Source organism: Falco naumanni, chromosome 2 (assembly GCF_017639655.2).
Source record: "Falco naumanni isolate bFalNau1 chromosome 2, bFalNau1.pat, whole genome shotgun sequence".
Lineage (NCBI taxonomy): Eukaryota > Metazoa > Chordata > Aves > Falconiformes > Falconidae > Falco > Falco naumanni.
In genome coordinates this window covers 80,454,002-80,480,435 of record NC_054055.1, presented here as the reverse complement: position 1 = coordinate 80,480,435, position 26,434 = coordinate 80,454,002, and the positions used below count along the sequence as shown (strand labels likewise).

Sequence of the window (26,434 nt, the reverse complement as noted above, 5' to 3'; positions counted from 1 at the left end):
GTTGAACCACTGTTGGTTTAGTTCAGTAGAGTTTTGAATTTTGTGGGAGGGCAAGGGAGGCTTTGGATCTTAGCCTCACAAAAAAATTGAAGGCTGGCTTTGTCTGAAAGCTTGATCTCCCTCTCCCTGTTTATTTCAGTATATAGTTTATTCATATAGGTCCAGGTAGGTGCTCAATGAAAAAGGGCTTAATCTTCAGGCCACGTATGTTAGTCTACTAATGGAAAAACAAAAGGTTCCTGAGGAAATACCTGTCTGAACTGTCAAGGAGGTACTGATGTTCTTAGAGCAAGTTGAAACATCCACTGATATTTGGTATTTATGATCAGAAAGCAGATTTTCAAATGCAGTACTTGTTTCATTTAGGTGTCTCTTCTCCATCTCTCTAGAGTCTCCCCACAGACGCACTCTGTAAGGACTCTCTCTTGTGCCACCTTGAGGTTTCCAGCTGAACTGTATCATTGTACTGGTCACGTCCTCCAGCTGTATGAAGAAAGTGATAGGAGCTAAAAAGTAAAAAAAAAATAATAATTCCTGTGAGGCATGTAGTTATAGACTGTGTGTCTTCAAGAAAAAAAGTATTCGTGTAAAACTGATTGCCTAAGGATAAATTGAAGTCTCCGCAATGTTTTTATAAAGCTGTGAATCATAGAATCTTGGAATGGTTTGGCTTGGAAGGGACATAAAAGATTACCTAGTTCCAACCCCCCCTGCCATGGGCAGGGACACCTTCCACTACACCAGGTTGCTCAAAGCCCCATCCAGCCTGGCCTTGAACACTTCCGGGAATGTGGCACCCACAACTTCTCTGGGCAACTTGTTCTGGTGTCTCACCACCCTCATAGTGAAGAATTTCTTCCTACTATGTAATCTGAATCTACCCTCTTTCAGTTTAAAGCCATTACCCCTTGTCCTGTCACTACATGCCCTTGTAAAAAGTCCCTCTCCAGCTCACTTGCAGGCCCCCTTTAGGCACTGGAAGGCTGCAATAAGGTCTCTCCAGAGTCTTCTCTTCTCCAGGCTGAACCCCAGCTGTCCCAGCCTGTCTTCATAGGAGAGGTGCTCCAGTCCTTTGATCATCTTTGTGACCCTCCTCTGGACTTGCTCCAACAGGTCTGATATTGGGGACCCCAGAGCTGAATGCAACATTCCAGGTGGGTTCTCACAAGAGTGGAGTAAAGAGGAAGAATCATCTCCCTCGACCTGCTGGCCACACTTCTTTTGATGCAGCCCAGAGTACTGTTGGCTTTCTGGGCTGCAAGTGCACATTGCCAGGTCATGTTGAGCTTCTTCTCAACCAGCACCCCCAAGCCTTTCTCCTCAGGGCTGCTCTCAATCCATTCTTTGCCCAGCCTGTATTTGTGCTTCGGATTGCCCCATCCCATGTGCAGCACCTTTCACTTGGCAATGTTGAACTTCCTGAGGTTTGCACAGGTCCACCTTTCAAGCCTGTCAGGGTCCATCTAGATGGCATCTCTTCCCTCCAGCATGTCAACAGCACCACACAGCTTGGTGTCATCAGCATATTTGCTGAGGGTGTACTCAATCCCACTGTCCATATTGCCTACAAAGATGTTAAACAGCTCCAGTTCCAATACTAATGCTTGAGGAATGCAACTCGTCACTGCTATCAACTTGGACATGAAGCCATTGTAAAAGACCAAGTTGTATCTTATCATGCATGAGCATATCTCCTATTGAATTCCATAAGAGCACTATGACTCCAAATCAGATAGGATTAACACTTAGATTTGTATTCAGATTAGAATACTTTCACACTATAAAAATTGAGATCGTATCACCAAATATATTTTGGTGCAGAATACTAAAAGTCTTCATTTTCCTCTTTTAAATCTTTGCTTTACTTTGTATCTATTACAAATTAAAGAAAAATTAATAACTGCATATTCTTTGACGCTGCATGATAGCAATGTAGCAAAAAGTAAAGATACGTTAGAAGAGAAATAATACTGAAAAAACAGAGAACCAGGTTCAGACAAATAAATTTCATGGAATACTCCAAAAAAAAGAATGGCCTCCAATATTTCATAGACTGGAATTTCAAAACTCAAATAAAACCCAACAACAACAATTAAAGTTCCCTCAAACATAATTTTACCTATGAAGCTAGCTCTGTGGCATGAACACCACTGCATAACCACAACGTGTGCCATTTTGAATACAAATGGAGAGTAGAGCTAAAGATTTTGAAACATTTATATAGATGTAGTAATTCATATTAGTGAATAAATTACCAGAATTAAAAGTCATGTAGTACAAACTAAAAACTCTAAATGAAAATAGAAAAAATAACAGTAAAATCTACACAAATCTTCAAATAATAAAAAAATAGATTTTGATTACACCTATTTAAATACTCACAGCAAGCTCCAGAAAAAGAAGAATTTACAGATGTTGTTTTCCTAAAAGTCGAAATGGCTTGGGTCACCAAAGATGTAGCAGAGACCGAAAGAGATGCCTTTGCACTGCTCCGAGATATAGAGCCACTCCCCGGACTCACGGTAGGACTTTTCTCTTTACTGAGAGTAGTTAAGAAACAGCAAGCAGCAGAGGACATGGACGAGGTGGGCAACGGCATACCCATGGAAGATGTACGAGGCCTCCCCTCCGTGGGGTCCAACTCCTGCATGGTGAATGTAGAGGTCAGGAAAACTGCCCGTGACACCGAACTACCAGAAAGAATGGATGAAAGGCTTGTATCAATGGTATCTGAGGTGTCTGCGTTGGGGGACGTGCCGGCAGTGGACTCTGATGGCTTGGGAGTGCTTGTGTCTGAAGGTGGGCTGTGTGTCGCGGAATCTGCTTTCTCAGCGCCCGACCCAGCACTCGTCACACCGGGAGTGGATGAAGAAGCGGAGGATGCAAGTGCCATGGGTGGGTGGGACGTGATGTCCAAGTCCATCCCAGTGGTGCCGCTGGCGCTGCTTTGCTGTGGGCTAGGAGTGGCACGTGAGGAGCCCACAGGCAAGGAGGTGGGCATGAGAGGCAGATTGGCAGCACTGCCACTCGCTGTGCCCACAGCGGTGTCAGTGGTGTCGCGCATCATCGTTGTGACAGCGGGGCTCTGCCCTGCCCTCGCGGCAGTCACTCTGAGGGAGCTCCCATCGCCACTTGGCGTCATGGGCACAGTGTCTGTGCTGCCTCCTCCTCCTCCCATGCTCGACATGGAGGCGGTCACCAAAGTTGTGGCAGGGAGATAGAGGGAGGACTTGGTGCCGGGCTGTGTGCTCGTGCCACTCCCCTGGATTGTGGTCGGACTTTTGCCTTTGCCGGGAGCCGTCATCTCGTGGCTTGACACAGAGGCTGTTGCCACGTCAGGCAAGGGGCTCCCCATGGAAGATGTAGTGTCCCCCACCTGCACAGTGGCCTGCCCGTGCATGACGACCGTAGAGGCGAACTGTGCTGCTTGCGTCTGCGCACTGCCAGGCGACGAGGGCGAAAGGCTTGTATCAATGGTATCTGAGGTGTCTGCGTTGGGGGACGTGCCGGCAGTGGACTCTGATGGCTTGGGAGTGCTTGTGTCTGAAGGTGGGCTGTGTGTCGCGGAATCTGCTTTCTCAGCGCCCGACCCAGCACTCGTCACACCGGGAGTGGATGAAGAAGCGGAGGATGCAAGTGCCATGGGTGGGTGGGACGTGATGTCCAAGTCCATCCCAGTGGTGCCGCTGGCGCTGCTTTGCTGTGGGCTAGGAGTGGCACGTGAGGAGCCCACAGGCAAGGAGGTGGGCATGAGAGGCAGATTGGCAGCACTGCCACTCGCTGTGCCCACAGCGGTGTCAGTGGTGTCGCGCATCATCGTTGTGACAGCGGGGCTCTGCCCTGCCCTCGCGGCAGTCACTCTGAGGGAGCTCCCATCGCCAATTGGCGTCATGGGCACAGTGTCTGTGCTGCCTCCTCCTCCTCCCATGCTCGACATGGAGGCGGTCACCAAAGTTGTGGCAGGGAGATAGAGGGAGGACTTGGTGCCGGGCTGTGTGCTCGTGCCACTCCCCTGGATTGTGGTCGGACTTTTGCCTTTGCCGGGAGCCGTCATCTCGTGGCTTGACACAGAGGCTGTTGCCACGTCAGGCAAGGGGCTCCCCATGGAAGATGTAGTGTCCCCCACCTGCACAGTGGCCTGCCCGTGCATGACGACCGTAGAGGCGAACTGTGCTGCTTGCGTCTGCGCACTGCCAGGCGACGAGGGCGAAAGGCTTGTATCAATGGTATCTGAGGTGTCTGCGTTGGGGGACGTGCCGGCAGTGGACTCTGATGGCTTGGGAGTGCTTGTGTCTGAAGGTGGGCTGTGTGTCGCGGAATCTGCTTTCTCAGCGCCCGACCCAGCACTCGTCACACCGGGAGTGGATGAAGAAGCGGAGGATGCAAGTGCCATGGGTGGGTGGGACGTGATGTCCAAGTCCATCCCAGTGGTGCCGCTGGCGCTGCTTTGCTGTGGGCTAGGAGTGGCACGTGAGGAGCCCACAGGCAAGGAGGTGGGCATGAGAGGCAGATTGGCAGCACTGCCACTCGCTGTGCCCACAGCGGTGTCAGTGGTGTCGCGCATCATCGTTGTGACAGCGGGGCTCTGCCCTGCCCTCGCGGCAGTCACTCTGAGGGAGCTCCCATCGCCAATTGGCGTCATGGGCACAGTGTCTGTGCTGCCTCCTCCTCCTCCCATGCTCGACATGGAGGCGGTCACCAAAGTTGTGGCAGGGAGATAGAGGGAGGACTTGGTGCCGGGCTGTGTGCTCGTGCCACTCCCCTGGATTGTGGTCGGACTTTTGCCTTTGCCGGGAGCCGTCATCTCGTGGCTTGACACAGAGGCTGTTGCCACGTCAGGCAAGGGGCTCCCCATGGAAGATGTAGTGTCCCCCACCTGCACAGTGGCCTGCCCGTGCATGACGACCGTAGAGGCGAACTGTGCTGCTTGCGTCTGCGCACTGCCAGGCGACGAGGGCGAAAGGCTTGTATCAATGGTATCTGAGGTGTCTGCGTTGGGGGACGTGCCGGCAGTGGACTCTGATGGCTTGGGAGTGCTTGTGTCTGAAGGTGGGCTGTGTGTCGCGGAATCTGCTTTCTCAGCGCCCGACCCAGCACTCGTCACACCGGGAGTGGATGAAGAAGCGGAGGATGCAAGTGCCATGGGTGGGTGGGACGTGATGTCCAAGTCCATCCCAGTGGTGCCGCTGGCGCTGCTTTGCTGTGGGCTAGGAGTGGCACGTGAGGAGCCCACAGGCAAGGAGGTGGGCATGAGAGGCAGATTGGCAGCACTGCCACTCGCTGTGCCCACAGCGGTGTCAGTGGTGTCGCGCATCATCGTTGTGACAGCGGGGCTCTGCCCTGCCCTCGCGGCAGTCACTCTGAGGGAGCTCCCATCGCCAATTGGCGTCATGGGCACAGTGTCTGTGCTGCCTCCTCCTCCTCCCATGCTCGACATGGAGGTGGTCACCAAAGTTGTGGCAGGGAGAGAGAGGGAGGACTTGGTGCCGGGCTGTGTGCTCGTGCCACTCCCCTGGATTGTGGTCGGACTTTTGCCTTTGCCGGGAGCCGTCATCTCGTGGCTTGACACAGAGGCTGTTGCCGCGTCAGGCCAGGGGCTCCCCATGGAAGATGTAGTGTCCCCCACCTGCACAGTGGCCTGCCCGTGCATGACGACCGTAGAGGCGAACTGTGCTGCTTGCGTCTGCGCACTGCCAGGCGACGAGGGCGAAAGGCTTGTATCAATGGTATCTGAGGTGTCTGCGTTGGGGGACGTGTCGGCAGTGGACTCTGATGGCTTGGGAGTGCTTGTGTCTGAAGGTGGGCTGTGTGTCGCGGAATCTGCTTTCTCAGCGCCCGACCCAGCACTCGTCACACCGGGAGTGGATGAAGAAGCGGAGGATGCAAGTGCCATGGGTGGGTGGGACGTGATGTCCAAGTCCATCCCAGTGGTGCCGCTGGCGCTGCTTTGCTGTGGGCTAGGAGTGGCACGTGAGGAGCCCACAGGCAAGGAGGTGGGCATGAGAGGCAGATTGGCAGCACTGCCACTCGCTGTGCCCACAGCGGTGTCAGTGGTGTCGCGCATCATCGTTGTGACAGCGGGGCTCTGCCCTGCCCTTGCGGCAGTCACTCTGAGGGAGCTCCCGTCGCCACTTGGCATCATGGGCACAGTGTCTGTGCTGCCTCCTCCTCCTCCCATGCTCGACATGGAGGCGGTCACCAAAGTTGTGGCAGGGAGATAGAGGGAGGACTTGGTGCCGGGCTGTGTGCTCGTGCCACTCCCCTGGATTGTGGTCGGACTTTTGCCTTTGCCGGGAGCCGTCATCTCGTGGCTTGACACAGAGGCTGTTGCCGCGTCAGGCCAGGGGCTCCCCATGGAAGATGTAGTGTCCCCCACCTGCACAGTGGCCTGCCCGTGCATGACGACCGTAGAGGCGAACTGTGCTGCTTGCGTCTGCGCACTGCCAGGCGACGAGGGCGAAAGGCTTGTATCAATGGTATCTGAGGTGTCTGCGTTGGGGGACGTGCCGGCAGTGGACTCTGATGGCTTGGGAGTGCTTGTGTCTGAAGCTGGGCTGTGTGTCGCGGAATCTGCTTTCTCAGCGCCCGACCCAGCACTCGTCACACCGGGAGTGGATGAAGAAGCGGAGGATGCAAGTGCCATGGGTGGGTGGGACGTGATGTCCAAGTCCATCCAAGTGGTGCCGCTGGCGCTGCTTTGCTGTGGGCTAGGAGTGGCACGTGAGGAGCCCACAGGCAAGGAGGTGGGCATGAGAGGCAGATTGGCAGCACTGCCACTCGCTGTGCCCACAGCGGTGTCAGTGGTGTCGCGCATCATCGTTGTGACAGCGGGGCTCTGCCCTGCCCTTGCGGCAGTCACTCTGAGGGAGCTCCCATCGCCACTTGGCATCATGGGCACAGTGTCTGTGCTGCCTCCTCCTCCTCCCATGCTCGACATGGAGGCGGTCACCAAAGTTGTGGCAGGGAGATAGAGGGAGGACTTGGTGCCGGGCTGTGTGCTCGTGCCACTTCCCTGGATTGTGGTCGGACTTTTGCCTTTGCCGGGAGCCGTCATCTCGTGGCTTGACACAGAGGCTGTTGCCGCGTCAGGCCAGGGGCTCCCCATGGAAGATGTAGTGTCCCCCACCTGCACAGTGGCCTGCCCGTGCATGACGACCGTAGAGGCGAACTGTGCTGCTTGCGTCTGCGCACTGCCAGGCGACGAGGGCGAAAGGCTTGTATCAATGGTATCTGAGGTGTCTGCGTTGGGGGACGTGCCGGCAGTGGACTCTGATGGCTTGGGAGTGCTTGTGTCTGAAGCTGGGCTGTGTGTCGTGGAATCTGCTTTCTCAGCGCCCGACCCAGCACTCGTCACACCGGGAGTGGATGAAGAAGCGGAGGATGCAAGTGCCATGGGTGGGTGGGACGTGATGTCCAAGCCCACCCCAGTGGTGCCGCTGGCGCTGCTTTGCTGTGGGCTAGGAGTGGCACGTGAGGAGCCCACAGGCAAGGAGGTGGGCATGAGAGGCAGATTGGCAGCACTGCCACTCGCTGTGCCCACAGCGGTGTCAGTGGTGTCGCGCATCATCGTTGTGACAGCGGGGCTCTGCCCTGCCCTCGCGGCAGTCACTCTGAGGGAGCTCCCATCACCACTTGGCATCATGGGCACAGTGTCTGTGCTGCCTCCTCCTCCCATGCTCGACATGGAGGTGGTCACCAAAGTTGTGGCAGGGAGAGAGAGGGAGGACTTGGTGCCGGGCTGTGTGCTCGTGCCACTCCCCTGGATTGTGGTCGGACTTTTGCCTTTGCCGGGAGCCGTCATCTCGTGGCTTGACACAGAGGCTGTTGCCGCGTCAGGCCAGGGGCTCCCCATGGAAGATGTAGTGTCCCCCACCTGCACAGTGGCCTGCCCGTGCATGACGACCGTAGAGGCGAACTGTGCTGCTTGCGTCTGCGCACTGCCAGGCGACGAGGGCGAAAGGCTTGTATCAATGGTATCTGAGGTGTCTGCGTTGGGGGACGTGCCGGCAGTGGACTCTGATGGCTTGGGAGTGCTTGTGTCTGAAGCTGGGCTGTGTGTCGCGGAATCTGCTTTCTCAGCGCCCGACCCAGCACTCGTCACACCGGGAGTGGATGAAGAAGCGGAGGATGCAAGTGCCATGGTTGGGTGGGACGTGATGTCCAAGCCCACCCCAGTGGTGCCGCTGGCGCTGCTTTGCTGTGGGCTAGGAGTGGCACGTGAGGAGCCCACAGGCAAGGAGGTGGGCATGAGAGGCAGATTGGCAGCACTGCCACTCGCTGTGCCCACAGCGGTGTCAGTGGTGTCGCGCATCATCGTTGTGACAGCGGGGCTCTGCCCTGCCCTCGCGGCAGTCACTCTGAGGGAGCTCCCGTCGCCACTTGGCATCATGGGCACAGTGTCTGTGCTGCCTCCTCCTCCTCCCATGCTCGACATGGAGGCAGTCACCAAAGTTGTGGCAGGGAGATAGAGGGAGGACTTGGTGCCGGGCTGTGTGCTCGTGCCACTCCCCTGGATTGTGGTCGGACTTTTGCCTTTGCCGGGAGCCGTCATCTCGTGGCTTGACACAGAGGCTGTTGCCGCGTCAGGCCAGGGGCTCCCCATGGAAGATGTAGTGTCCCCCACCTGCACAGTGGCCTGCCCGTGCATGACGACCGTAGAGGCGAACTGTGCTGCTTGCGTCTGCGCACTGCCAGGCGACGAGGGCGAAAGGCTTGTATCAATGGTATCTGAGGTGTCTGCGTTGGGGGACGTGCCGGCAGTGGACTCTGATGGCTTGGGAGTGCTTGTGTCTGAAGGTGGGCTGTGTGTCGCGGAATCTGCTTTCTCAGCGCCCGACCCAGCACTCGTCACACCGGGAGTGGATGAAGAAGCGGAGGATGCAAGTGCCATGGTTGGGTGGGACGTGATTTCCAAGTCCATCCCAGTGGTGCCGCTGGCGCTGCTTTGCTGTGGGCTAGGAGTGGCACGTGAGGAGCCCACAGGCAAGGAGGTGGGCATGAGAGGCAGATTGGCAGCACTGCCACTCGCTGTGCCCACAGCGGTGTCAGTGGTGTCGCGCATCATCGTTGTGACAGCGGGGCTCTGCCCTGCCCTCACGGCAGTCACTCTGAGGGAGCTCCCATCGCCACTTGGCATCATGGGCACAGTGTCTGTGCTGCCTCCTCCTCCTCCCATGCTCGACATGGAGGCGGTCACCAAAGTTGTGGCAGGGAGATAGAGGGAGGACTTGGTGCCGGGCTGTGTGCTCGTGCCACTTCCCTGGATTGTGGTCGGACTTTTGCCTTTGCCGGGAGCCGTCATCTCGTGGCTTGACACAGAGGCTGTTGCCGCGTCAGGCCAGGGGCTCCCCATGGAAGATGTAGTGTCCCCCACCTGCACAGTGGCCTGCCCGTGCATGACGACCGTAGAGGCGAACTGTGCTGCTTGCGTCTGCGCACTGCCAGGCGACGAGGGCGAAAGGCTTGTATCAATGGTATCTGAGGTGTCTGCGTTGGGGGACGTGCCGGCAGTGGACTCTGATGGCTTGGGAGTGCTTGTGTCTGAAGCTGGGCTGTGTGTCGTGGAATCTGCTTTCTCAGCGCCCGACCCAGCACTCGTCACACCGGGAGTGGATGAAGAAGCGGAGGATGCAAGTGCCATGGGTGGGTGGGACGTGATGTCCAAGTCCATCCAAGTGGTGCCGCTGGCGCTGCTTTGCTGTGGGCTAGGAGTGGCACGTGAGGAGCCCACAGGCAAGGAGGTGGGCATGAGAGGCAGATTGGCAGCACTGCCACTCGCTGTGCCCACAGCGGTGTCAGTGGTGTCGCGCATCATCGTTGTGACAGCGGGGCTCTGCCCTGCCCTTGCGGCAGTCACTCTGAGGGAGCTCCCGTCGCCACTTGGCATCATGGGCACAGTGTCTGTGCTGCCTCCTCCTCCTCCCATGCTCGACATGGAGGCGGTCACCAAAGTTGTGGCAGGGAGATAGAGGGAGGACTTGGTGCCGGGCTGTGTGCTCGTGCCACTTCCCTGGATTGTGGTCGGACTTTTGCCTTTGCCGGGAGCCGTCATCTCGTGGCTTGACACAGAGGCTGTTGCCGCGTCAGGCCAGGGGCTCCCCATGGAAGATGTAGTGTCCCCCACCTGCACAGTGGCCTGCCCGTGCATGACGACCGTAGAGGCGAACTGTGCTGCTTGCGTCTGCGCACTGCCAGGCGACGAGGGCGAAAGGCTTGTATCAATGGTATCTGAGGTGTCTGCGTTGGGGGACGTGCCGGCAGTGGACTCTGATGGCTTGGGAGTGCTTGTGTCTGAAGCTGGGCTGTGTGTCGCGGAATCTGCTTTCTCAGCGCCCGACCCAGCACTCGTCACACCGGGAGTGGATGAAGAAGTGGAGGATGCAAGTGCCATGGTTGGGTGGGACGTGATTTCCAAGTCCATCCCAGTGGTGCCGCTGGCGCTGCTTTGCTGTGGGCTAGGAGTGGCACGTGAGGAGCCCACAGGCAAGGAGGTGGGCATGAGAGGCAGATTGGCAGCACTGCCACTCGCTGTGCCCACAGCGGTGTCAGTGGTGTCGCGCATCATCGTTGTGACAGCGGGGCTCTGCCCTGCCCTCGCGGCAGTCACTCTGAGGGAGCTCCCGTCGCCACTTGGCATCATGGGCACAGTGTCTGTGCTGCCTCCTCCTCCCATGCTCGACATGGAGGTGGTCACCAAAGTTGTGGCAGGGAGAGAGAGGGAGGACTTGGTGCCGGGCTGTGTGCTCGTGCCACTCCCCTGGATTGTGGTCGGACTTTTGCCTTTGCCGGGAGCCATCATCTCGTGGCTTGACACAGAGGCTGTTGCCGCGTCAGGCCAGGGGCTCCCCATGGAAGATGTAGTGTCCCCCACCTGCACAGTGGCCTGCCCGTGCATGACGACCGTAGAGGCGAACTGTGCTGCTTGCGTCTGCGCACTGCCAGGCGACGAGGGCGAAAGGCTTGTATCAATGGTATCTGAGGTGTCTGCGTTGGGGGACGTGCCGGCAGTGGACTCTGATGGCTTGGGAGTGCTTGTGTCTGAAGCTGGGCTGTGTGTCGCGGAATCTGCTTTCTCAGCGCCCGACCCAGCCCTCGTCACACCGGGAGTGGATGAAGAAGCGGAGGATGCAAGTGCCATGGTTGGGTGGGACGTGATGTCCAAGCCCACCCCAGTGGTGCCGCTGGCGCTGCTTTGCTGTGGGCTAGGAGTGGCACGTGAGGAGCCCACAGGCAAGGAGGTGGGCATGAGAGGCAGATTGGCAGCACTGCCACTCGCTGTGCCCACAGCGGTGTCAGTGGTGTCGCGCATCATCGTTGTGACAGCGGGGCTCTGCCCTGCCCTCGCGGCAGTCACTCTGAGGGAGCTCCCGTCGCCACTTGGCATCATGGGCACAGTGTCTGTGCTGCCTCCTCCTCCTCCCATGCTCGACATGGAGGCGGTCACCAAAGTTGTGGCAGGGAGATAGAGGGAGGACTTGGTGCCGGGCTGTGTGCTCGTGCCACTTCCCTGGATTGTGGTCGGACTTTTGCCTTTGCCGGGAGCCGTCATCTCGTGGCTTGACACAGAGGCTGTTGCCGCGTCAGGCCAGGGGCTCCCCATGGAAGATGTAGTGTCCCCCACCTGCACAGTGGCCTGCCCGTGCATGACGACCGTAGAGGCGAACTGTGCTGCTTGCGTCTGCGCACTGCCAGGCGACGAGGGCGAAAGGCTTGTATCAATGGTATCTGAGGTGTCTGTGTTGGGGGACGTGCCGGCAGTGGACTCTGATGGCTTGGGAGTGCTTGTGTCTGAAGCTGGGCTGTGTGTCGTGGAATCTGATTTCTCAGCGCCCGACCCAGCACTCGTCACACCGGGAGTGGATGAAGAAGCGGAGGATGCAAGTGCCATGGGTGGGTGGGACGTGATGTCCAAGTCCATCCAAGTGGTGCCGCTGGCGCTGCTTTGCTGTGGGCTAGGAGTGGCACGTGAGGAGCCCACAGGCAAGGAGGTGGGCATGAGAGGCAGATTGGCAGCACTGCCACTCGCTGTGCCCACAGCGGTGTCAGTGGTGTCACGCATCATCGTTGTGACAGCGGGGCTCTGCCCTGCCCTTGCGGCAGTCACTCTGAGGGAGCTCCCGTCGCCACTTGGCATCATGGGCACAGTGTCTGTGCTGCCTCCTCCTCCTCCCATGCTCGACATGGAGGCGGTCACCAAAGTTGTGGCAGGGAGATAGAGGGAGGACTTGGTGCCGGGCTGTGTGCTCGTGCCACTTCCCTGGATTGTGGTCGGACTTTTGCCTTTGCCGGGAGCCGTCATCTCGTGGCTTGACACAGAGGCTGTTGCCGCGTCAGGCCAGGGGCTCCCCATGGAAGATGTAGTGTCCCCCACCTGCACAGTGGCCTGCCCGTGCATGACGACCGTAGAGGCGAACTGTGCTGCTTGCGTCTGCGCACTGCCAGGCGACGAGGGCGAAAGGCTTGTATCAATGGTATCTGAGGTGTCTGCGTTGGGGGACGTGCCGGCAGTGGACTCTGATGGCTTGGGAGTGCTTGTGTCTGAAGCTGGGCTGTGTGTCGCGGAATCTGCTTTCTCAGCGCCCGACCCAGCACTCGTCACACCGGGAGTGGATGAAGAAGCGGAGGATGCAAGTGCCATGGTTGGGTGGGACGTGATGTCCAAGCCCACCCCAGTGGTGCCGCTGGCGCTGCTTTGCTGTGGGCTAGGAGTGGCACGTGAGGAGCCCACAGGCAAGGAGGTGGGCATGAGAGGCAGATTGGCAGCACTGCCACTCGCTGTGCCCACAGCGGTGTCAGGGGTGTCGCGCATCATCGTTGTGACAGCGGGGCTCTGCCCTGCCCTCGCGGCAGTCACTCTGAGGGAGCTCCCGTCGCCACTTGGCATCATGGGCACAGTGTCTGTGCTGCCTCCTCCTCCTCCCATGCTCGACATGGAGGCGGTCACCAAAGTTGTGGCAGGGAGATAGAGGGAGGACTTGGTGCCGGGCTGTGTGCTCGTGCCACTCCCCTGGATTGTGGTCGGACTTTTGCCTTTGCCGGGAGCCGTCATCTCGTGGCTTGACACAGAGGCTGTTGCCACGTCAGGCCAGGGGCTCCCCATGGAAGATGTAGTGTCCCCCACCTGCACAGTGGCCTGCCCGTGCATGACGACCGTAGAGGCGAACTGTGCTGCTTGCGTCTGCGCACTGCCAGGCGACGAGGGCGAAAGGCTTGTATCAATGGTATCTGAGGTGTCTGCGTTGGGGGACGTGCCGGCAGTGGACTCTGATGGCTTGGGAGTGCTTGTGTCTGAAGCTGGGCTGTGTGTCGCGGAATCTGCTTTCTCAGCGACCGACCCAGCACTCGTCACACCGGGAGTGGATGAAGAAGTGGAGGATGCAAGTGCCATGGTTGGGTGGGACGTGATTTCCAAGTCCATCCCAGTGGTGCCGCTGGCGCTGCTTTGCTGTGGGCTAGGAGTGGCACGTGAGGAGCCCACAGGCAAGGAGGTGGGCATGAGAGGCAGATTGGCAGCACTGCCACTCGCTGTGCCCACAGCGGTGTCAGTGGTGTCGCGCATCATCGTTGTGACAGCGGGGCTCTGCCCTGCCCTCGCGGCAGTCACTCTGAGGGAGCTCCCATCGCCACTTGGCGTCATGGGCACAGTGTCTGTGCTGCCTCCTCCTCCCATGCTCGACATGGAGGTGGTCACCAAAGTTGTGGCAGGGAGAGAGAGGGAGGACTTGGTGCCGGGCTGTGTGCTCGTGCCACTCCCCTGGATTGTGGTCGGACTTTTGCCTTTGCCGGGAGCCGTCATCTCGTGGCTTGACACAGAGGCTGTTGCCGCGTCAGGCCAGGGGCTCCCCATGGAAGATGTAGTGTCCCCCACCTGCACAGTGGCCTGCCCGTGCATGACGACCGTAGAGGCGAACTGTGCTGCTTGCGTCTGCGCACTGCCAGGCGACGAGGGCGAAAGGCTTGTATCAATGGTATCTGAGGTGTCTGCGTTGGGGGACGTGCCGGCAGTGGACTCTGATGGCTTGGGAGTGCTTGTGTCTGAAGGTGGGCTGTGTGTCGCGGAATCTGCTTTCTCAGCGCCCGACCCAGCACTCGTCACACCGGGAGTGGATGAAGAAGCGGAGGATGCAAGTGCCATGGGTGGGTGGGACGTGATGTCCAAGTCCATCCCAGTGGTGCCGCTGGCGCTGCTTTGCTGTGGGCTAGGAGTGGCACGTGAGGAGCCCACAGGCAAGGAGGTGGGCATGAGAGGCAGATTGGCAGCACTGCCACTCGCTGTGCCCACAGCGGTGTCAGTGGTGTCGCGCATCATCGTTGTGACAGCGGGGCTCTGCCCTGCCCTCGCGGCAGTCACTCTGAGGGAGCTCCCATCGCCAATTGGCGTCATGGGCACAGTGTCTGTGCTGCCTCCTCCTCCTCCCATGCTCGACATGGAGGCGGTCACCAAAGTTGTGGCAGGGAGATAGAGGGAGGACTTGGTGCCGGGCTGTGTGCTCGTGCCACTCCCCTGGATTGTGGTCGGACTTTTGCCTTTGCCGGGAGCCGTCATCTCGTGGCTTGACACAGAGGCTGTTGCCACGTCAGGCAAGGGGCTCCCCATGGAAGATGTAGTGTCCCCCACCTGCACAGTGGCCTGCCCGTGCATGACGACCGTAGAGGCGAACTGTGCTGCTTGCGTCTGCGCACTGCCAGGCGACGAGGGCGAAAGGCTTGTATCAATGGTATCTGAGGTGTCTGCGTTGGGGGACGTGCCGGCAGTGGACTCTGATGGCTTGGGAGTGCTTGTGTCTGAAGGTGGGCTGTGTGTCGCGGAATCTGCTTTCTCAGCGCCCGACCCAGCACTCGTCACACCGGGAGTGGATGAAGAAGCGGAGGATGCAAGTGCCATGGGTGGGTGGGACGTGATGTCCAAGTCCATCCCAGTGGTGCCGCTGGCGCTGCTTTGCTGTGGGCTAGGAGTGGCACGTGAGGAGCCCACAGGCAAGGAGGTGGGCATGAGAGGCAGATTGGCAGCACTGCCACTCGCTGTGCCCACAGCGGTGTCAGTGGTGTCGCGCATCATCGTTGTGACAGCGGGGCTCTGCCCTGCCCTCGCGGCAGTCACTCTGAGGGAGCTCCCATCGCCAATTGGCGTCATGGGCACAGTGTCTGTGCTGCCTCCTCCTCCTCCCATGCTCGACATGGAGGCGGTCACCAAAGTTGTGGCAGGGAGATAGAGGGAGGACTTGGTGCCGGGCTGTGTGCTCGTGCCACTCCCCTGGATTGTGGTCGGACTTTTGCCTTTGCCGGGAGCCGTCATCTCGTGGCTTGACACAGAGGCTGTTGCCACGTCAGGCAAGGGGCTCCCCATGGAAGATGTAGTGTCCCCCACCTGCACAGTGGCCTGCCCGTGCATGACGACCGTAGAGGCGAACTGTGCTGCTTGCGTCTGCGCACTGCCAGGCGACGAGGGCGAAAGGCTTGTATCAATGGTATCTGAGGTGTCTGCGTTGGGGGACGTGCCGGCAGTGGACTCTGATGGCTTGGGAGTGCTTGTGTCTGAAGCTGGGCTGTGTGTCGCGGAATCTGCTTTCTCAGCGCCCGACCCAGCACTCGTCACACCGGGAGTGGATGAAGAAGCGGAGGATGCAAGTGCCATGGGTGGGTGGGACGTGATGTCCAAGTCCATCCAAGTGGTGCCGCTGGCGCTGCTTTGCTGTGGGCTAGGAGTGGCACGTGAGGAGCCCACAGGCAAGGAGGTGGGCATGAGAGGCAGATTGGCAGCACTGCCACTCGCTGTGCCCACAGCGGTGTCAGTGGTGTCGCGCATCATCGTTGTGACAGCGGGGCTCTGCCCTGCCCTCGCGGCAGTCACTCTGAGGGAGCTCCCATCGCCAATTGGCGTCATGGGCACAGTGTCTGTGCTGCCTCCTCCTCCCATGCTCGACATGGAGGTGGTCACCAAAGTTGTGGCAGGGAGAGAGAGGGAGGACTTGGTGCCGGGCTGTGTGCTCGTGCCACTCCCCTGGATTGTGGTCGGACTTTTGCCTTTGCCGGGAGCCGTCATCTCGTGGCTTGACACAGAGGCTGTTGCCGCGTCAGGCCAGGGGCTCCCCATGGAAGATGTAGTGTCCCCCACCTGCACAGTGGCCTGCCCGTGCATGACGACCGTAGAGGCGAACTGTGCTGCTTGCGTCTGCGCACTGCCAGGCGACGAGGGCGAAAGGCTTGTATCAATGGTATCTGAGGTGTCTGCGTTGGGGGACGTGCCGGCAGTGGACTCTGATGGCTTGGGAGTGCTTGTGTCTGAAGGTGGGCTGTGTGTCGCGGAATCTGCTTTCTCAGCGCCCGACCCAGCACTCGTCACACCGGGAGTGGATGAAGAAGCGGAGGATGCAAGTGCCATGGGTGGGTGGGACGTGATGTCCAAGTCCATCCCAGTGGTGCCGCTGGCGCTGCTTTGCTGTGGGCTAGGAGTGGCACGTGAGGAGCCCACAGGCAAGGAGGTGGGCATGAGAGGCAGATTGGCAGCACTGCCACTCGCTGTGCCCACAGCGGTGTCAGTGGTGTCGCGCATCATCGTTGTGACAGCGGGGCTCTGCCCTGCCCTCGCGGCAGTCACTCTGAGGGAGCTCCCATCGCCAATTGGCGTCATGGGCACAGTGTCTGTGCTGCCTCCTCCTCCTCCCATGCTCGACATGGAGGCGGTCACCAAAGTTGTGGCAGGGAGATAGAGGGAGGACTTGGTGCCGGGCTGTGTGCTCGTGCCACTCCCCTGGATTGTGGTCGGACTTTTGCCTTTGCCGGGAGCCGTCATCTCGTGGCTTGACACAGAGGCTGTTGCCACGTCAGGCAAGGGGCTCCCCATGGAAGATGTAGTGTCCCCCACCTGCACAGTGGCCTGCCCGTGCATGACGACCGTAGAGGCGAACTGTGCTGCTTGCGTCTGCGCACTGCCAGGCGACGAGGGCGAAAGGCTTGTATCAATGGTATCTGAGGTGTCTGCGTTGGGGGACGTGCCGGCAGTGGACTCTGATGGCTTGGGAGTGCTTGTGTCTGAAGCTGGGCTGTGTGTCGCGGAATCTGCTTTCTCAGCGCCCGACCCAGCACTCGTCACACCGGGAGTGGATGAAGAAGTGGAGGATGCAAGTGCCATGGTTGGGTGGGACGTGATTTCCAAGTCCATCCCAGTGGTGCCGCTGGCGCTGCTTTGCTGTGGGCTAGGAGTGGCACGTGAGGAGCCCACAGGCAAGGAGGTGGGCATGAGAGGCAGATTGGCAGCACTGCCACTCGCTGTGCCCACAGCGGTGTCAGTGGTGTCGCGCATCATCGTTGTGACAGCGGGGCTCTGCCCTGCCCTCGCGGCAGTCACTCTGAGGGAGCTCCCATCGCCACTTGGCGTCATGGGCACAGTGTCTGTGCTGCCTCCTCCTCCCATGCTCGACATGGAGGTGGTCACCAAAGTTGTGGCAGGGAGAGAGAGGGAGGACTTGGTGCCGGGCTGTGTGCTCGTGCCACTCCCCTGGATTGTGGTCGGACTTTTGCCTTTGCCGGGAGCCGTCATCTCGTGGCTTGACACAGAGGCTGTTGCCGCGTCAGGCCAGGGGCTCCCCATGGAAGATGTAGTGTCCCCCACCTGCACAGTGGCCTGCCCGTGCATGACGACCGTAGAGGCGAACTGTGCTGCTTGCGTCTGCGCACTGCCAGGCGACGAGGGCGAAAGGCTTGTATCAATGGTATCTGAGGTGTCTGCGTTGGGGGACGTGCCGGCAGTGGACTCTGATGGCTTGGGAGTGCTTGTGTCTGAAGGTGGGCTGTGTGTCGCGGAATCTGCTTTCTCAGCGCCCGACCCAGCACTCGTCACACCGGGAGTGGATGAAGAAGCGGAGGATGCAAGTGCCATGGGTGGGTGGGACGTGATGTCCAAGTCCATCCCAGTGGTGCCGCTGGCGCTGCTTTGCTGTGGGCTAGGAGTGGCACGTGAGGAGCCCACAGGCAAGGAGGTGGGCATGAGAGGCAGATTGGCAGCACTGCCACTCGCTGTGCCCACAGCGGTGTCAGTGGTGTCGCGCATCATCGTTGTGACAGCGGGGCTCTGCCCTGCCCTCGCGGCAGTCACTCTGAGGGAGCTCCCATCGCCAATTGGCGTCATGGGCACAGTGTCTGTGCTGCCTCCTCCTCCTCCCATGCTCGACATGGAGGCGGTCACCAAAGTTGTGGCAGGGAGATAGAGGGAGGACTTGGTGCCGGGCTGTGTGCTCGTGCCACTCCCCTGGATTGTGGTCGGACTTTTGCCTTTGCCGGGAGCCGTCATCTCGTGGCTTGACACAGAGGCTGTTGCCACGTCAGGCAAGGGGCTCCCCATGGAAGATGTAGTGTCCCCCACCTGCACAGTGGCCTGCCCGTGCATGACGACCGTAGAGGCGAACTGTGCTGCTTGCGTCTGCGCACTGCCAGGCGACGAGGGCGAAAGGCTTGTATCAATGGTATCTGAGGTGTCTGCGTTGGGGGACGTGCCGGCAGTGGACTCTGATGGCTTGGGAGTGCTTGTGTCTGAAGGTGGGCTGTGTGTCGCGGAATCTGCTTTCTCAGCGCCCGACCCAGCACTCGTCACACCGGGAGTGGATGAAGAAGCGGAGGATGCAAGTGCCATGGGTGGGTGGGACGTGATGTCCAAGTCCATCCCAGTGGTGCCGCTGGCGCTGCTTTGCTGTGGGCTAGGAGTGGCACGTGAGGAGCCCACAGGCAAGGAGGTGGGCATGAGAGGCAGATTGGCAGCACTGCCACTCGCTGTGCCCACAGCGGTGTCAGTGGTGTCGCGCATCATCGTTGTGACAGCGGGGCTCTGCCCTGCCCTCGCGGCAGTCACTCTGAGGGAGCTCCCATCGCCAATTGGCGTCATGGGCACAGTGTCTGTGCTGCCTCCTCCTCCTCCCATGCTCGACATGGAGGCGGTCACCAAAGTTGTGGCAGGGAGATAGAGGGAGGACTTGGTGCCGGGCTGTGTGCTCGTGCCACTCCCCTGGATTGTGGTCGGACTTTTGCCTTTGCCGGGAGCCGTCATCTCGTGGCTTGACACAGAGGCTGTTGCCACGTCAGGCAAGGGGCTCCCCATGGAAGATGTAGTGTCCCCCACCTGCACAGTGGCCTGCCCGTGCATGACGACCGTAGAGGCGAACTGTGCTGCTTGCGTCTGCGCACTGCCAGGCGACGAGGGCGAAAGGCTTGTATCAATGGTATCTGAGGTGTCTGCGTTGGGGGGACGTGCCGGCAGTGGACTCTGATGGCTTGGGAGTGCTTGTGTCTGAAGCTGGGCTGTGTGTCGCGGAATCTGCTTTCTCAGCGCCCGACCCAGCACTCGTCACACCGGGAGTGGATGAAGAAGCGGAGGATGCAAGTGCCATGGGTGGGTGGGACGTGATGTCCAAGTCCATCCCAGTGGTGCCGCTGGCGCTGCTTTGCTGTGGGCTAGGAGTGGCACGTGAGGAGCCCACAGGCAAGGAGGTGGGCATGAGAGGCAGATTGGCAGCACTGCCACTCGCTGTGCCCACAGCGGTGTCAGTGGTGTCGCGCATCATCGTTGTGACAGCGGGGCTCTGCCCTGCCCTCGCGGCAGTCACTCTGAGGGAGCTCCCATCGCCAATTGGCGTCATGGGCACAGTGTCTGTGCTGCCTCCTCCTCCTCCCATGCTCGACATGGAGGCGGTCACCAAAGTTGTGGCAGGGAGATAGAGGGAGGACTTGGTGCCGGGCTGTGTGCTCGTGCCACTCCCCTGGATTGTGGTCGGACTTTTGCCTTTGCCGGGAGCCGTCATCTCGTGGCTTGACACAGAGGCTGTTGCCACGTCAGGCCAGGGGCTCCCCATGGAAGATGTAGTGTCCCCCACCTGCACAGTGGCCTGCCCGTGCATGACGACCGTAGAGGCGAACTGTGCTGCTTGCGTCTGCGCACTGCCAGGCGACGAGGGCGAAAGGCTTGTATCAATGGTATCTGAGGTGTCTGCGTTGGGGGACGTGCCGGCAGTGGACTCTGATGGCTTGGGAGTGCTTGTGTCTGAAGCTGGGCTGTGTGTCGCGGAATCTGCTTTCTCAGCGCCCGACCCAGCACTCGTCACACCGGGAGTGGATGAAGAAGTGGAGGATGCAAGTGCCATGGTTGGGTGGGACGTGATTTCCAAGTCCATCCCAGTGGTGCCGCTGGCGCTGCTTTGCTGTGGGCTAGGAGTGGCACGTGAGGAGCCCACAGGCAAGGAGGTGGGCATGAGAGGCAGATTGGCAGCACTGCCACTCGCTGTGCCCACAGCGGTGTCAGTGGTGTCGCGCATCATCGTTGTGACAGCGGGGCTCTGCCCTGCCCTCGCAGCAGTCACTCTGAGGGAGCTCCCATCGCCACTTGGCGTCATGGGCACAGTGTCTGTGCTGCCTCCTCCTCCCATGCTCGACATGGAGGTGGTCACCAAAGTTGTGGCAGGGAGATAGAGGGAGGACTTGGTGCCGGGCTGTGTGCTCGTGCCACTCCCCTGGATTGTGGTCGGACTTTTGCCTTTGCCGGGAGCCGTCATCTCGTGGCTTGACACAGAGGCTGTTGCCGCGTCAGGCCAGGGGCTCCCCATGGAAGATGTAGTGTCCCCCACCTGCACAGTGGCCTGCCCGTGCATGACGACCGTAGAGGCGAACTGTGCTGCTTGCGTCTGCGCACTGCCAGGCGACGAGGGCGAAAGGCTTGTATCAATGGTATCTGAGGTGTCTGCGTTGGGGGACGTGCCGGCAGTGGACTCTGATGGCTTGGGAGTGCTTGTGTCTGAAGCTGGGCTGTGTGTCGTGGAATCTGCTTTCTCAGCGCCCGACCCAGCACTCGTCACACCGGGAGTGGATGAAGAAGCGGAGGATGCAAGTGCCATGGGTGGGTGGGACGTGATGTCCAAGTCCATCCCAGTGGTGCCGCTGGCGCTGCTTTGCTGTGGGCTAGGAGTGGCACGTGAGGAGCCCACAGGCAAGGAGGTGGGCATGAGAGGCAGATTGGCAGCACTGCCACTCGCTGTGCCCACAGCGGTGTCAGTGGTGTCGCGCATCATCGTTGTGACAGCGGGGCTCTGCCCTGCCCTCGCGGCAGTCACTCTGAGGGAGCTCCCATCGCCACTTGGCGTCATGGGCACAGTGTCTGTGCTGCCTCCTCCTCCTCCCATGCTCGACATGGAGGCGGTCACCAAAGTTGTGGCAGGGAGATAGAGGGAGGACTTGGTGCCGGGCTGTGTGCTCGTGCCACTTCCCTGGATTGTGGTCGGACTTTTGCCTTTGCCGGGAGCCGTCATCTCGTGGCTTGACACAGAGGCTGTTGCCGCGTCAGGCCAGGGGCTCCCCATGGAAGATGTAGTGTCCCCCACCTGCACAGTGGCCTGCCCGTGCATGACGACCGTAGAGGCGAACTGTGCTGCTTGCGTCTGCGCACTGCCAGGCGACGAGGGCGAAAGGCTTGTATCAATGGTATCTGAGGTGTCTGCGTTGGGGGACGTGCCGGCAGTGGACTCTGATGGCTTGGGAGTGCTTGTGTCTGAAGCTGGGCTGTGTGTCGTGGAATCTGCTTTCTCAGCGCCCGACCCAGCACTCGTCACACCGGGAGTGTATGAAGAAGTGGAGGATGCAAGTGCCATGGTTGGGTGGGACGTGATGTCCAAGCCCACCCCAGTGGTGCCGCTGGCGCTGCTTTGCTGTGGGCTAGGAGTGGCACGTGAGGAGCCCACAGGCAAGGAGGTGGGCATGAGAGGCAGATTGGCAGCACTGCCACTCTCTGTGCCCACAGCGGTGTCAGTGGTGTCGTGCATCATCGTTGTGACAGCGGGGCTCTGCCCTGCCGTCACAGCAGTCACTCTGAGGGAGCTCCCATCGCCACTTGGCGTCATGGGCACAGTGTCTGTGCTGCCTCCTCCTCCCATGCTCGACATGGAGGTGGTCACCAAAGTTGTGGCAGGGAGAGAGAGGGAGGACTTGGTGCCGGGCTGTGTGCTCGTGCCACTCCCCTGGATTGTGGTCGGACTTTTGCCTTTGCCGGGAGCCGTCATCTCGTGGCTTGACACAGAGGCTGTTGCCGCGTCAGGCCAGGGGCTCCCCATGGAAGATGTAGTGTCCCCCACCTGCACAGTGGCCTGCCCGTGCATGACGACCGTAGAGGCGAACTGTGCTGCTTGCGTCTGCGCACTGCCAGGCGACGAGGGCGAAAGGCTTGTATCAATGGTATCTGAGGTGTCTGCGTTGGGGGACGTGCCGGCAGTGGACTCTGATGGCTTGGGAGTGCTTGTGTCTGAAGGTGGGCTGTGTGTCGTGGAATCTGCTTTCTCAGCGCCCGACCCAGCACTCGTCACACCGGGAGTGGATGAAGAAGCGGAGGATGCAAGTGCCATGGGTGGGTGGGACGTGATGTCCAAGTCCATCCCAGTGGTGCCGCTGGCGCTGCTTTGCTGTGGGCTAGGAGTGGCACGTGAGGAGCCCACAGGCAAGGAGGTGGGCATGAGAGGCAGATTGGCAGCACTGCCACTCGCTGTGCCCACAGCGGTGTCAGTGGTGTCGCGCATCATCGTTGTGACAGCGGGGCTCTGCCCTGCCCTCGCGGCAGTCACTCTGAGGGAGCTCCCATCGCCACTTGGCGTCATGGGCACAGTGTCTGTGCTGCCTCCTCCTCCTCCCATGCTCGACATGGAGGCGGTCACCAAAGTTGTGGCAGGGAGATAGAGGGAGGACTTGGTGCCGGGCTGTGTGCTCGTGCCACTTCCCTGGATTGTGGTCGGACTTTTGCCTTTGCCGGGAGCCGTCATCTCGTGGCTTGACACAGAGGCTGTTGCCGCGTCAGGCAAGGGGCTCCCCATGGAAGATGTAGTGTCCCCCACCTGCACAGTGGCCTGCCCGTGCATGACGACCGTAGAGGCGAACTGTGCTGCTTGCGTCTGCGCACTGCCAGGCGACGAGGGCGAAAGGCTTGTATCAATGGTATCTGAGGTGTCTGCGTTGGGGGACGTGCCGGCAGTGGACTCTGATGGCTTGGGAGTGCTTGTGTCTGAAGCTGGGCTGTGTGTCGTGGAATCTGCTTTCTCAGCGCCCGACCCAGCACTCGTCACACCGGGAGTGGATGAAGAAGTGGAGGATGCAAGTGCCATGGTTGGGTGGGACGTGATGTCCAAGTCCATCCCAGTGGTGCCGCTGGCGCTGCTTTGCTGTGGGCTAGGAGTGGTAGGTGGGGATCCATCTTTATAGGGGTAAGGGCTTCTTGATGCTGAGCTGAGGCTTTTGTAGGTCAAGGCAGCACTTCTATTTACTGTGACTTCTTTTTTGGCAGTGGATTCTGGCTTCATTGTTGGAATGGCGCTGCTGTTCACCTGGGTCTTGGCAGACACTTTAATTGAGGTCCCTTTACCACGTTGTGTCATGGTCATAGTCTCTGTGCTCCGTTCTCCATCGAGAGTCCTTGTAGTGGAGGAGGTCACCAGTGATGTTTCAGGATAGGAAAGGTATATCTTCATATTTTGTTCTCTTGTGATTTTATTTGAGCTGTGTGCTACCAGGCTTTTTGTGCCTTCTGGCTCTGTATTCATAGCTGTACTTACGTAGTTCTGAGTGCTGTTATTTGTTACGCTTGTTGCTTCTGTCAGTGCCATCGTAGTGTTTGTACCTGTTCACATTTTAGAAAGATGGGCTGTGGATATTTGCATTGTAATTATGTGAAGTACTTTATTACTGTCTCAGGTATAATCTTGTTCTTGTTTGAAGATTTCATTAATCTTTCTCATTTTCTTTTCTTTCCTTTTCTTCCTGTTTTCCAGTGACATATTTTTTTTGCTATTCCTTAACTACCATGAGATTTCTATTCTATTTTTTTGATCTTCATAGATTTAAGGAGATCTTTACCTTACGTATTTCCTGATAATATTTTTTTGAGTCATTTTAGAGATTTAAATTACCTTATTATATGCTTTACTCTTTCTACTCCAATAACCTTTAATTTTTTTATGTTCTTTTTTCTTCCTGATGTGATCTCTTGTACACTTAGATATATGTTTTATTGGTGGATGGACTTGGTAGTGTTAGGTTTGTAGTTGAACTCAATGAATTTAAAGGTCTTTTCCAACCCAAATTATTCTATGATTCTATCATCTCTCTAAACTATCTAGAAAATTAATGAGGGAATATAATAATGAATGGGATGCATTTTTTTCAGCATCAATTTCTCCTCAGCTCTTTGTGTGTATTCTATTATTTTTATTTCTGTGTTTTGCAAGGCAGTTATGTCTTTCTTATTTACTAGCTGTCAGGCAGGAGAGAAAGATTTTTCTGTGTGTATCTTTATGTTGATATTCCAAATCATTATAAACATGTGAGAAAATTAATTGTTTTCCTGTGTTTACCTGTATCTCTAACTATGAATAAATTGTAACTAGTTTATTTCATAAGTATGAGAATGACAACATTTCTAACACTCCTGAAATTTCTTTGAACGTAAAATCAGATCCTTTTCCCTTTGTGGTTATATACTCTGGCTAATTTAGGCTCATTTTATTTACTTCAACAAGCAATCTAACCTTAATTTTGAGGAATGGTTTTGTTCCTACTAAAACCACAAGCATAGTCTTCTGTCTCATGTTAATATTACTCCTTAGCAACAATTAGTTATAATACTGGGTCTTTAGTTTTGACTATAAAACTTAAAGTATTCTCAGAGAGGATATACTGGAGTAGCTCTACCAAATTCTTAAGAACTATATTAACATCTTTTGACTCTACTTACCTGTAAAACCAAAGTGGTATTTTTCTGTCATTTGGTGCATACATAAAAGCCTGTAATGTAACAGTATATATTTTGCAAAATTCCTCCTGCAGACTGATACATTTTCTACATCCCAACACAGCTTGAATTGTAAGACCTTGTGCTTATATCCCTTGGATTATTACAAAAAATACTGATCACTCAAGAAACTTACACTCATCTGCATTGAGTGACGTAAAACTAGACAGTAAGAATGAAATAATGCAGCCCTCTGAATTTCTGCTATTTCAAAAAACTTTTGCAGTACCATGAGAATGCAACATAATTAATACAATCTAGTCCATGCTGTCTTACGAGTGTTTTCCTGGAGAGTCTCTTGGGGGGCGGGGGGGGGGGGGGGGGGGGGGGGGGGGGGGGGGCTGGAAATTGGCAAAGCAGATCTTTCATTGGTTCATTGGTCTCATAACTAAGCCTAAGGATAAAAAAAATTAATAAAATCTGGTCAGATACTGCACGTTTCATCTTTTAGATGAGAGCTTTCCAAACATTTTGCTCTAGTTCTTTTGTCTACTTACAGCTTTATGTCCCTACTAAAATATCTGCTGAAATACTACATGTTCAAGAGAGATAATAATAACAAAAAAATAACTGTAAATATTGCATGTTGTTACATTTTATATTGATTTTTAGCCATCCAGTCCCCCCTGCCCTATTATTGTTTCAAATATATCTCAAGGACATCCTCTAAATATGTATCAATGGTAAATAATCAAATAGATTTTAACTTACACAGAAAAGAAGAGAAAATGAAATGCCAAAGGTAATTCCAAGTCCCCATGTTGAGTTTTCACTCCTTGCAGTACTCTTTCCATTTGTAAACTGACATTTTGAATTGAAGACTTCAGTAATTTAAACAGAGGTGAGGCTGCATTGTTACATCTTGGCCTCAGCTAATCCCTCACGCCAGTGGGATCACAGCCAATGTAAGGAAATTCTCACACCTGACCCGTACTATAATAATTTCCAAAGTTTTCTGATGAAGTATGCTTGCTTTTCTATAGTGGAAAAAAGTCTGAGTGTGATCCAAGGTCTAGTGAGTCAAAAGGAAAGACAGAATTCAGTGAGTAGTGCATCACACCCGCACATCTTTTTGTTCAGGGTATTCAATAAGCAGAATATTCTAACAACCCTGGGCCTAGGCAATGCGTGGCTAAGATACAGAACTGAGAGGCCTTGAGTCCAAAAGTCTTGCCCTAATCAGGAGATACAACTTTTTTCCTCCACATTTTCCTGTACTTTTAGTTATTTAGGAGTAAATACTTAAGTATTCAGTTCTACCTTGTATTTTTATTGTATTAGAATGCCAAATTGCTAGAAACGTACCAGACATCAGCCTTCGGTTTTCCAATACTGTAAAGAGGCTGGAGTGGTGATAAATCTCTGCTACTTCACCTCTTTAAACTAGGTAGAAAATACTGGATCAACAGGCCTCTCATTCTTAGCTGAGTTTCTCCACATTTTCTTTAGCAGTTAAGTTCCTCTTAGCCATAGGCAGTTGATGTGGACAGTCACTGCTGGTTGCCTGCTTTGGGTCACAACTTTACCCCAATGATATCACAACCGCCTTCCTTCTTTTCTGTGACAAATCATTATAGAAACCCCAGACCTCTGGGTGCCTGTGGGCTCATCAATAACTTCAGTATTTAC

General features: G+C 56.9%; 1 protein-coding gene across 1 annotated transcript; it reads right to left on the bottom strand.

The window, feature by feature from the left end:
* Positions 1 to 1,953: 1,953 nt before the first annotated feature.
* On the bottom strand, positions 1,954 to 23,393 carry LOC121083610 (mucin-17-like). Its single transcript, XM_040584175.1, has 3 exons — positions 19,343 to 23,393; positions 2,602 to 19,224; positions 1,954 to 1,970 (listed from the first exon to the last, which is right to left on the bottom strand). Exons 1-3 carry the CDS (start codon positions 23,391 to 23,393, stop codon positions 1,954 to 1,956), a joined length of 20,691 nt encoding a protein of 6,896 aa, XP_040440109.1.
* Positions 23,394 to 26,434: the final 3,041 nt, after the last annotated feature.